The 12,184-nt window shown below is 47.0% G+C and overlaps 1 protein-coding gene across 2 annotated transcripts in view; it reads left to right on the top strand.

Moving 5' to 3' along the window:
* The window catches only part of MAN1C1 (mannosidase alpha class 1C member 1), a 63,711-nt gene that overhangs the window by 38,137 nt on the left and 13,390 nt on the right, over nucleotides 1-12,184 (top strand). For both annotated transcript variants that reach the window (XM_030464448.1, XM_030464449.1), the window contains exons 4-6: nucleotides 4,337-4,452; nucleotides 6,635-6,715; nucleotides 8,642-8,736. In XM_030464448.1, the coding sequence (XP_030320308.1) occupies nucleotides 4,337-4,452; nucleotides 6,635-6,715; nucleotides 8,642-8,736 (292 nt within the window). The remainder of the gene's footprint in view (nucleotides 1-4,336; nucleotides 4,453-6,634; nucleotides 6,716-8,641; nucleotides 8,737-12,184) is intronic.

Here is a 12,184-nt window from a genome sequence, read left to right as displayed (position 1 = left end):
GCCTCTTTAATAAGCCTTTGGAATTGTGTTTGGCTTCCTAAACCCTTGCTGCAAGTGGCTTTACTGAAAACCCTAAGCTAGCAGGGAGGAGTCAGGGACAGGAGAAGAGGATAAGCCCTTCTATCCAGATTATCTACCCCAGCCTAGAATGAGCTGCTCAAAGCTTTATCCGTGGTTTTTAGGGATAGCACTACCAGTAATTCCCATGAAGGTCCTGCTGAGGCTGTGCTGCTCGGTGGCCTTGTTTGCCCAGACTGGCACTGAAACTCCTTCCTGCTGAGGCTGTGGGGGGACAGTGTGTGCACAATGTCTTCTCTCCCTGGAGTGCTCTGTTCAGCACCTTTCACAAAGCATAATGTCAATTCCTGTCCTGTTTGTTGGGGGGTTCTGTGGCACTGCTCACGAGCAAGCAGGGGGATGAGCATTCCTCTGGGTGGGTGGCAGTAGGAACAGAGCAGCCTTGTTGCCTGCATGGATGTCTCCATTCTTCTCAGGCACAAAGAGCAGGCTTGGGGCAGGGTGGTACAGACCCTCCTTCAGCTCAAGAAGAGATGAACCTTTGTGTCACTTCCCATGAGCTGCTGCTTCTGCTCTGCTGCTGTTCTCTCCCAGACAAAACTCCAAGGCTGGTGCCCTGGCACTTGCTGTCACGTGGGATGCCACAAAGTCCTTCATCAGAATGCCCCTAGACAAGAATCCTCAGGTCCCAGTTCTTCCCACTGGTCCCAGTAGAGGGTTCCTCTTCCCCATTCACAGCAGCCATGGGCACTCAGTGGGCAGGGAAGGAGCTGGAGTGGATCCCAGAGCTGTGTCCTACAGACACACCTTCCCTTTTGGCTCTCATGGAAGAGACCTGGGCTCTCCCCCCTCTCCCCACCAAGGTGGATCTCCACTCCAAGCCAGTTTTGCAGCAGGATCTGAGGGGGGTTTCAGAGCACACAGGGCCTTAGGTTGTGCAGACAGGCAGAAGGTTTGACGTGGAGTCCTGCTTAAAATGCATTGCTGCCCTTTCTGGGTACTAACAGAAGGGATTCTTTTGAGAATTTCTAAGTTTCTACTTTAAAACTCCCTCAGATAATACAATAAGGCTGAAACCAGTAATTTAGAGAGAGGAGTGTCAGCAAGAGTCAAAAGTGACAGAGTGGATTTTGATTCCTTTTCCTTTTGAAGCTGCTTCCCCTTTGATTCCATCCCTCACATTACAATGTGTAGATGTGGTTATTTTTTCACGTCTCTCAGAATAAGCAGCATGTCAAGCAGATCTCAACCACCTTTACAAATGGGTTCTTTTGTGTTGTAAGAAACATCCCAGGATTTGTACAGCACCATCTCTTGTCAGTTGAGTCTAATTGGAGTCACTGGACATTGTGTCACAAGCTCTGTCTTGATCTGATGAAGCAAAATCTGAGCAGGACAGGAGATGCTCCTGGAGCAAAGAACCAACATGCACAGGGGGGTCAGGGCCCTTCCTAGGTGTCCCCTCTGTCCTGGCAAGTGACAGAGACACAGCAGCAAAGTCTTGATGCCTGGTTTGCTCTCTGCATGGCTGTGAAGGGGAAGGAGGTTCTTTTTCATCATGCTCTCAAGCCAGCTGGAGCTGAGATGTTAGCTCGTGGCATTGCCATCCACTTTGTTAGCTGCAGGAAAAAAAAAAAATCATCCCTGCATTTTGCAATTGCTTCAAAGCTGCTACAGAAGAAAGGAAACATGGATGAGACCCTTGTACAAAACACACAGCCTGAGGTTCTTCAGATACAGCGTGTTTAGGGGGATATTTAAAACCAATGTTTGAAATGACAAAGACAAACCAGCAGGGATGCAGGGTTTGCCCTCTGCTTCCTCAAATACAGAGCAGGAAAGCCAAGCAGCTCCCAGCAATGCTTTAGCAAAGACCCGAGCAGGTTCCTAATCCCTGATGCAATTCATGTATTTAAGGCCTAACTTGCTGAAAAACATGAAAGGCTCTGTCAAATCAAGCAATATTTTTCACTTCAATTAATCATCCCCAGAAAATTGTGACTTTACTGCCTCTTTGTCTCTGTTTAGTTTGAGCAAATCCAACCTTTCTCATTGTCTCTCTGCAGATTATGAAAGGCTTTGTGGATTATATCATCAAATTAAATCGAGCTTGTTAGTGTTGCTCTCAGAATATCACAGTAATGGGCTGTGCCTCGGGCAGCATTGCTCTTCCTTCTCTTTTTAAAAATGTTTTGCCTGCCTCGGTGTTGCTCTGGGCTGGTACATCTCTCCTTGCTAATAGGAAAGTGTCTAAAAATCACATAATTGTAAGTATTGAAGAATCATTAGGGTTGATAAAAGCAGCTCTGACTGCAGTGATGGGGTTTTTCATGGTCACTGCTTTTGGAAAACATGCCATACAAACATCAGCCCAGCTGGTTTTTTAGAACCCACTGGTTGATCTAGTGGCTGTTTGACTCCATCTATTGCACTCTGGGAGATAGCTCCAGTTTAGGTGATCATTTCACCAGTCTGCAGGAAGCAGTGGATTTCCAGGGGCTGCCTCTGCTGCCTCCATCCCCCTCCTTTCCATGCAGACAGCGTCAGAAAAGCAGCAATCTGTAGTTGAGCAGTAAAGTCTTGGTTGGGGTTTTTATTAAAGCAATGATGTGCTGACTGGCTGGAAAGTGTCAAAACTGCAATCTTGGAACATCAACAAAACAAGGCAGGATGCCTTTCTGACAGGAGAGTAATGCTGAAAGCATAAATGAGCCCAGCTTGAAGTCAGGGGAGCTGAGTGTTTGTCCTGCAGGGAAGAGGTGATGAGGAACATCAGACTCAGTCCCTTTTTTTTCCTTTATAAGAAAAGACCAAAGTCCTAAGGTTCATGGCACGTGTCTCACCTTGGCCTTCCCCTCCCCTCTGCAGTCATTCCTCGACGGTGCATCCAGCTGGGTTTTCCTCTTTTAAGCAGAACTAGGATTTGAAGTAGTACTTGAAGGTGTTACAAAAGTGCTGAGCCAGTCTGAGCATGCAAGAAAAAGCTGGGAAAGCAGCAAGGGAAATTTGGGGCAGTATCTTCAAATCTGTTAGTGAGAAGAAGGAACTGAAGCGTGTCTCAGAAAACCTCAGGGCATAAGCAGTGAGCTTTTGTGGTTACACTGGGAAAGGAGCTGGTAGGGACAGAGCTGCTCCAAGCAGTTTCTCCTGCAGAAGTGAAACTTGAGCCTCATCCAAGCCTGGTTGCTGCCAGAAACTTCCAAGAGGTCACAGGGGGTGGGTGGGAATGGGGCTGCAGCTGCTGATGGATCCAGAGGCAGCTCCATGCTGAGTCCCATCCGTGGAGGGATGTCTGGTGGTGATTCCCAACTGGAACCCTGCAGATGAAGGTTTGTGTTTGCTGAGTTACCCAAGGAAGCAACTGCCTCCTGTGATTTAAGTACAGAGGGGGTTGAGTCACCACGTGCTTCATCCCCTTTGCTTTCCCACCTTAGGGATGATGTTTTTAGGGAACCCTAAACAGAAATCAAACCCCAGCACTGAGGTGTTCCAGGGTTGTCAGCATCTCCAGTTTCCTTTAACCTCAACTGCTACAGGATTGTCTGTCTGCACACCCTGTGTACTTTTCCTTGCATGCCATGCCATGCCATGCCATGTCATTCCTTCTCACTGGAAGTTCTAATGAAGAATATTGTCATCTGCTGCAGAATGGTGGGCATGTTCAGGTAGCCAAGGGAAGGGACCTGTCCCCAAAGTCACCTCCTCTCAGTTCAGCAGTTTCTGCTCTCTCTGCTGCCAGGTAAAGCTGTGATTTGTATAAATGTGGAAGACCCTGGGTCATGGCATGGTTTACAGGTACTTTGTGTTCCAGGTAACAAACACTACATCAGGACAGAATTATCCAAGTCCTGTCTTGGATGCTGTTGCAGAATAAAAGAAAAATTATCTCCTCTCACTTAGAAGAAGATCATGTGTGTGAGTTAGAAAGAGGCTGTAGTAAGGTTTACAGCTGAACAAAGATTAGGAGTGGAATTGCCTGACTCCTTTGGCCAAGGCAAGAACTGGAAAACAAAGCCAAATCTTGCAGTCATGACTTAAAGCAGCTTAAAATGTGGACCTTGAGCTGTTCTTTGTGGGTGTTTTTTGCAGAAATGTCCTTTGAAAATTGAGCCTCTTCAAAGCAACCCATTTTGTGTAGCAGAGCTCATTAGTCCTGTTAGATCATCTCAGTCTAGACTGTGGCCAGTCTGGATCCCATCCAGACATCCTCAGCATAGGGCCTGGAAGCTCCTGCCTGTCCCAGCTCCTGCAGATTGATTTAGAGCTCCAGAAGGCTGCAGGAATGGGGCTTCACCCCCTTGTTCTGCTTGCAATGCAGGAGGCCTCAGAGGAGCTACAGTGGTGGATGCCCTGGATACTCTGTACATCATGGAACTGGAGGAGGAATTCCAAGAAGCAAAGAACTGGGTGGAGAAGAGCTTTGACTTGAACGTGGTGAGTGACTTCCTGGGAATGCCTCTCTGTGTCACCAGAAGGTTTGGCCAGTTCTGATCACAGGCTAAGAATAGTTTGGGGACAGGATCTATGGGGTCTGTGGGGGAAGAAAACACTCAACTCTGATTTTTTTAATTTTTTTTTTTTTCTAAGGCCAAAGGGACTACTCTGATGATTCACTCCATTTTCTGCCTATAGGTGGCACAGGGTCCCAGGCAGGGGCCACCAGGTCAGACTCATGCTGTCTGGCTGAAAATGAGATCTGGTGTTTAATGTGTTGTGTTTTAGTCTGGCTTATTAAAAAGAGCAGTAATTTATTAGATACTACAAGGAAGTTTTGTTCATCAAAGAACAAGTCCTGTTTCATCTCAGTTAAATGCCTGCCTGTGATAAAACAAGTTTTCTCTTACCATGCTATAGATTGAGATTGCAAACACTGATCTCCTTGCCTGGACCTTTTGTTGGGGTGGCATTCCTGGGATTTGTGCAGTGGGACCTTGCAGCAAAATGGAAGCACAGAGTGAGCCCAGATGTGTGGAAGGAAGGGGATCCAGAGGTGCTCACTCTCTGTGAGTGCTCCTGAAGCTTTCCAAGCCACTTCCTAGAGCAAGTATGAGACTTGCTGGCACTCATGCTGTGCAGTGTTATCAAATGAAGGATTCTGTCTGTTATCTCACTTTCTGGCTGGGGCCCCTTGCCATAAGTCTGATTGTTGGTCTCCAAGCCAGCTCTTATTTACCATGGGAGAGCTGATGGGATCACAGTAGTGACACATGGTGAATGTTAAAACCAGAGTGCAGTTCAAACTTTTATTTTTTTAATGCCAGCCTAGTTGTCTGTTGTGAGAAATAGCTCTTCCCATGGGAACAATGTGTGCAGCTGCCTTTATGGGAAAGCATCATTTGGGAGGGCACGACTGGCATTCAGATATTCACAAAAGGAAGACCACATCTGATAAAGTTGGTGAATGCTCTCAGTGCATTCCTGAATCGATAAACAAGGGACAAAATCAACTGGGAGATAATTTATCTGAATTTCATAAAAGCTTTTAATCTTGGCCTGCAGAATAGATTGATCTGTAAAGACAATAATGAATGCTATGGATTGATTGGTGGAGTCAGAAAGCACAGCAGAGGGAGAGAAGGAGAGAAATTAATTAAAATTGGCTCTGTACAAGGAACTCTGAACAGTCCAGAAAAGTGAGGCAGGGAGTCCAAGGCCCACAAGCTCTGTTTGAATCCTGGGTGTTGGGATCTGTCTCATGCAATTTCAGTCATCTCCAGGAAGCACTTGCCATGATTTGTAACCTGGAGGTATTAGGAAAGGACAGGATAGTGCAGAGGTTCAAGTGCCCCTTTGTTTTTGCTCTCCTCACTGTGCTGGTGGAAGATCTTTGTGGGTTCTTGTTTTGCTTGATGCCTTTGTGTGAGGGTAGGAATCATTTATCATGCAGATCCAGCAGCCAGGAGCATGTGTATTTTAAAGGCACATTTTGAATGCAATCATTCTGACATTTGCTGATCATCAGCTGAGTAGGTAGAGCAAAACTTCTTCCAGGTGAGTGGATTCTTGAGGGATTCAGTGAACCACATCCATCTGTGTCTGCTGTCTGGGGGTGGCACACGGACATCACGGGGTTTGTCTCACCATGAGCATGCCCTTCACAGGCAGCCTGGAGGCTGTGATCCTCGTGGAGCCTGCAGAGCAGATGAGTCCTTGACTGACAGAAAGCATCTACCTAATGCAAGAAGTGCATTACATCTGTCTAATGCAGTGCCCTCTTCATGAGAAAATGGAGACAGTAATTTTTCCGCCTGGCTGTACAATTTTCTCTTAAAATAAAACACTTAAAGGGGCAAATTTTTCCCCAAAAGTAACTAACTCCCAGCTTTTTGCAGAGTGTAAGCCAAGCCAGGGCTGGATGGATGGACAATACACCTGCCCTCACCCATTTACATGTTGTCTGCTGGTGATAAATGGGCAGTTTGGGTGTTTCCCCTTCCCTTCAGGCTCCACCTGTCACCGCTGAGCAAATAAAGTGCTGTGAGATCTTAGTCAAAAAGCTGTGTTACTCTGTGGCTGAGGACTGAGAGACTGAAGTATCTGCCTACAATCTGTTCCCCTTCACTGCCATTTGTGCCTGCAGACTTTGCAGTTAAGTGTTATCATTCTGTCTTTGCAGAACGGGGAAGCATCCTTGTTTGAGGTGAACATCCGCTACGTTGGAGGACTGTTGGCTGCTTACTACTTAACTGGAGAAGAGGTTGGTTTCAGCAGCTCTGCTTGCCTCACACAGGCACCAGTAATGAACTGGAAGGGTCCTCCAGCAGCTTTTCTCTGAGCATCAGATAATCCCTCCATGACAACAGGCTAAACCTTTTGGGTTTATGAATATCAAAATGCCTCTAATGTTCTTTTAATTAAGTCTCGCATAATTACCTTGCACTCACCGTGCATGGCTCATTTGCAAAGATCTTTCCTCCTGTGGGCAGTTCCAGCAAGACATGTTTTCAGTTGGACACATAGCTCCCCAGTGACACACAGTTTGCAGTGATCTTTTGCTTGTTCCTTTGTATTCTAAAGGCAGGCAATATTTCATCAAACATCAGTCCAGATTCTGCCTCGGTCTAAGGAGGGCAACTGAGCAGTGACAAGTGCTCCAGGCTCTCCCTGGACAGTCTCTTTCTAGTGTTTAGGATGTCCTGAGGTGCAGAGAAGGAGGGTGTCAGACTGACAGGGCAGGGGACCTGTGTCCTGCCAACTGATGACAGTGTGATACAGCTCCACGAACTGTCCCCTTCCCAGCAAGTGTGGGTATCACAGCCCCTCCTGTAACCTGGTGGAGCGGCCATTCAGTCCTGGCTGAAGCAGGAGGTTCCCTCTCTCACTTTTCCTTCTTTCTCTCTCTGAGAGAAAGCCCCGGCCTACAGTGGCCAGGGCTTAATGCCATAATCTGTTTTATAATGTGACTGGACTGGAATTTTACAGCTGGCTCTAGAGAGATGGAGAGATGGTTATTCCTTTGCCCTGGAAGTCTTAGGTGAGCAGAAACTCTGACTCAAGAGAGGAGTTTCGTGAGTGAAGGAACTGGAAGACTGGTTCTTAACTGAGAACTTAGCTCTCACACCATACCCTGACAGTGGCTGGGTGCTGTCTATCCTTAATAGGATAGGATGGCTCATCACTGCATAGTGGCACCATTGATCTGTGGAGTCACAGGAGCAGCTCTGTTACTTTAGATGCATTTTAAATGAGTTCCAGGAATGACTTCTCCCTGTGATTTCCCTCTAGGGAAGCCTCAGATTCAGTGCCCCGACTCAGGGTCTGTCTCAGTCACTACTTCACCAGGCTACAGCTCAACAGAGCAAAAAGAAACCACCTTTAATCAGAAAACACCAGCAGTGCCCTCTTGAAGTGCAGTCAGCAGTGGGCTCAGCAGCCAGGGCAGTGTCTGTCATATACCCAGTCAGTGTCCCCAGGCTGGAAGGCAAAAATCAAATCTCTGTCTCATGCTTTGCCTTCTGAACCAAATTTCTATCTCTTTGTGAGTGTATCAAAGGTCTGCAAGCCCACAGGAGAGCTCAGGTTTCCTTGGTGCTGTATTTTTAGAGCAGTAAATTCCTGCTTTCTGAGAACTGCCATGACAGCTTGGGCTGGTGTAAGGAGGCTGGAGGTAAAAGGCTTCTGCTTTATCTTCTAAGTTACTTACAGGCTTCCCTTGATCAGGACTAATCTCTGGAGCAAAGATTAGTGCTTGTATCAGTTTGTCCCAAAATAATGGTGTATGGTGGCTTTGTACTGCAAGCCACCATAAGCTGTAATTTGATTTGAAACTGAGGCATTAAAAATGGGAAAGGAGCAGCTTAGCCATGAAACCAGGAATCCTTTCTGGAAAAAAGTTGCAAGTAAAAGATTGTTCATTGGAAATCTGGTTCTTTACAACAGGAGATGACACAAGCTAGGCAAAGCTGTGCTGTAAATCTAACAGATTCACCCTAGAAAGATTCCTTTTGATTTTAATCCAGTAAGTTTTATCTTCATTTGTCTTCTTTATCTTCATTTGGGGAAGAATTTCTTCCCCAAAAGAACTCCTTGGATCAGTTCAGTGGGACTAGTTTAGTGTAGATTGTTGGAGGACAGCTGGAGAGTGCCCCATCAAATATTTATCCTCTTTTTCTTCTTTTAACAGGTGTTCAAGAGTAAAGCTCTGGAACTTGGAGAGAAACTTTTGCCAGCTTTTAACACCCCCACGGGTATCCCACGCGGCGTCATAAATCTGGGCAGGCAAGACACCCGTCCTTACAAGCATGTCATTTTATTACTGAAAGGTTGTAAAAGACCAGGATTCAAGCAGGAACAGCAACAGTTCCTCAGAAGTGCCCCCCCCTAGTGCAGATTCTTCGAGGTCATTTGTTTTGCCAACTCAAAACCAAGAGGTGCCTTGGCAAGAGATTGCAGGTGACTCAAGTTAAACCCAGCTGTGTTTTATTAATTTGGGGCTATCCGCAGTTTCTTCCTCTACCTCTTGGCAGGGCTCCCTGCTGCAATAGCATTTTCCTCACTCTCAGATTCTTTGAAAGGTTATTTGTAGTCTGCACGTAGCATGTGGTGCTCGCTGTGTTTTTGCAGTGTGTCCAACTAGATGCATGTGAATTTATCCAGGCTTCATGCTTGGAAAAATTGAGAGAGGAACTGGACAGGACTGGCTGACAGTTTTGCTGCTAGAAAGGAGGGAGCAAACAGATCCTCTGGTTCTCTCCCTGCTGGCAGCATGCAGACAGGTGGGGATCCTTCTCTTAGAGCCACATTTCATGTCAGGTAGGTGGTATTCTCTTGCTGGAGGGGAGCTTTGAGACAGCTGGATTAAATACTGTTCTGAGAGTCTCTCAGCAAACAGAGGCAAACCTGGAGGCTGGACTCCCAGTCTCTGATTCTTGCTAGTAGACAGTGTTCCCTGCCAGTAAGGGCTCATTGGCTCATTTTGATGCCTACAAACAAATCCCCCAGGGGAATAGCTGCTCGCTGGCTGAAACAGAGACAGCAAGAAATGTGGGTTAACAAAAGCCTTTCATCCTCACCTCTTGCAAAACTCAGAGCAGCAGCCATGAAAATCATTATTCATCCTTTAGCCCAAATCCCCTGTTTGGCTCATGTCTCTGAGAAGTGCAAGACTTTCAAATGTTTGGCTTGCACTGATCCCTTGCTCAAATATCACTGTCACCCTTCAGTTCTCTGATCTGCACCTGATCCCACTGAAAATTTAAGACACCACCACAACTTTGTTTCTTTTTGCAGAAGAGACATTCTGCTTCCTCTGTGGTTGATAAAGACTGGGCACAGACTAACCTTTCCCAGAAATGCCAAACCCTCCCCTGCCCTTTGTGAAGACAATGGAAACAGAGTCTGTCTGCCCAGACATTCCCAAAATGTTTTGCTGATGACCTTGACTAAAAGCAAAGAAAATCAAAATAACCCTGAGCACACAACCCAGAACCCATATTACTGGCTTGATCTCTGGCTTTAGGGCCAGGAGACTGCTGTGAGGGCTTGGAGTATCAACTGATTTAGAAGCAAGGATGAAGCAAGCAAAATCTGTAGTCTGACTACCGCAGGAACATGATGAACAGCCAGAGGGGAAGGGAATTATTCAGTGTGAGATAGCATGTGGAAGTGGGAGAAGAGTGAGGTGCTGCTGTGACAGCATGCTGACCCAAATGTCAGGGCCAAAGCAGAACCCAGTTTTTCAAGAGAAAATTGTTTCTCCAGTTCTACTTCTGCGAGGTTGTGTTAATTCCAGAGAGACTCCATCATCTCAAAAGCAGGAGAGTCTTGCAGCACATGTAGGCTTTTGTTGGTGGGAGCTTGGGGGGGGTGGGTTGAGAGTGACATTCAGCAATTTGAGATAAACATTAAGTCATTTCTGCAGAGATGTTTTTGAGGACTCAAGTACAAAGCCAACCACGCCCCAGCTCTTCCCATTGCCAGCTGGCTTTATCTCTTCCTATCTCCTCACACCACCTTTTCCTCTTGTGTCCCCTCTCTGTTCATGTGCTTCCCTGTGGCCCTCTGGTTTTTACACAGGCACTGTATCACCTCTCCCACAGGATTGTTTTCCATCCTGCTGATCCAACTGCCACGTTGTCTGCCAGGTCTTAGAGTACATGATCTTCTCAAGCTGCTGCTTTCTGCTGTGCAGATTTCTCTTCTGATGTTTCCTGTTCTGGGTCCCTGGCCTCTGCTCTCTCCTTCCCATTTCCCCTAAATCCTCTGCACCTCCAGATTTTTCATCATCATCCTCTCCCTGGTCTCTCTATCAGCTTGACACTGGTTTGCTGCTTTGAGTGATAGAGCCATTTCCAGCCCATGCTTGCACGGGGCAACGTTTAAGCAAGATCCACTTATCTGGGGGGCAGAGATTGCGCTGGGCATTTCCTTTTGTCTTGAAGAGCAAGGTCCTTCAAACTACAGTTCCTTTGAGATGTTACAGATCAGGGCAGCTGTTAAGACCCAGTTTGTCCAGTCTGTAATGCTGAACAAATGTTTTCCTGCAGGGGGTCATTTCAGGCTGCTCTTTAACCCAGGGACACATTGCAGACACACTCTTTTTTTTCTTCCAGACCACCTCTCCTTGAGCTTTACTGGGATTTGTAACCCAGGGCTTGGGTTCCTGGCAGCAGGGTCCTTGCAGGCAGTGCCTGGCTGCCTGGTTGGGCCAGCAGTTCCCTGGGGAGGGTTGTGTCAGCCCCAGTGACCCCACATTGCTGCTGTCACAACAAACACAGCCCAGCTTGGCTGCTTCCAAGCACTCCTCCTCTGAACTGGCTCAGCAGGCAGTTTCTGTTTGTGCATCGTGTTTGTTACGATGTCCCTTCAGTGCAGTAAATAAAGAAAAAGTCATTGACTCTTTTATGGCTATGAGAGCACTGTGGGATTGTTTAGCACACCCATCCCAGGGCTGGCTGCTGCCAGGTTCAGCAGATACGTCCAGTGTGATATAAATATCCACATTAACCTGCTCAGACTGCAGGAATTTTCTGCCTGCACTGGGACCTCTCTGCCATAAACATCGGATGTTATTGGGGTGCCCTGTTTAGCTGCACACAATGTTTTCAACAGCAAAGCTGTGATGCAGCCCCCTGACAGTCTGCAGGGAAGGCTGACGTTTGGCAGTGACTGAGCAGTTTGAACCAGTGTGAACATATTGCTGATCTAATGGCTCTTTTTTTTTTTTTATGATTTTTTCTGGAGGCGAAACAAACAGCTCTGGACCTAAAATGGTTTTCCCTACATCCCATGGAGGGGGGAAACTTTTTCCCCCTCGCTCAGACAGATCATTAGTTTTAGCCTCTTGTAAACAACAGAAACCCTTTCCTTCTGTTAGCCAAGCTTCCAGGCGCCATCTAGTGTCACCCCCACCCCCCCATCCCTGGAAACCTGGTACCTCATCAGTACCAACCTCTAAGAACACTCGCAGAGAGACCTGGAAACCAAAGCCACCCCACCTCACCCAGCTCCCCTGGACCGGCACCTGCAGAACCTGCTTTGGACCAAGGTTTAAGGACATGTTCATGTGTGCTGGATTTCAGAGAGCTGTACTCAGCAGCAGTGGGGGACCTGAAAGATGTGGTTGAATATAAAAGCAAATCCAAGGATAATGCTGGTAGTGCTTGGAAGAGCCTCTGCCCTCCCATCTCCTTTGGTTGTTTTTCTCTCAGGCTGAGGGAGAAGTGGT

This window comes from Calypte anna, chromosome 23 (genome assembly GCF_003957555.1).
Source record: "Calypte anna isolate BGI_N300 chromosome 23, bCalAnn1_v1.p, whole genome shotgun sequence".
Classification (NCBI taxonomy): Eukaryota; Metazoa; Chordata; class Aves; order Apodiformes; family Trochilidae; genus Calypte; species Calypte anna.
The sequence above is the reverse complement of the archived record's forward strand: the minus strand, read 5'-3'. Positions and strand labels throughout refer to the sequence as shown.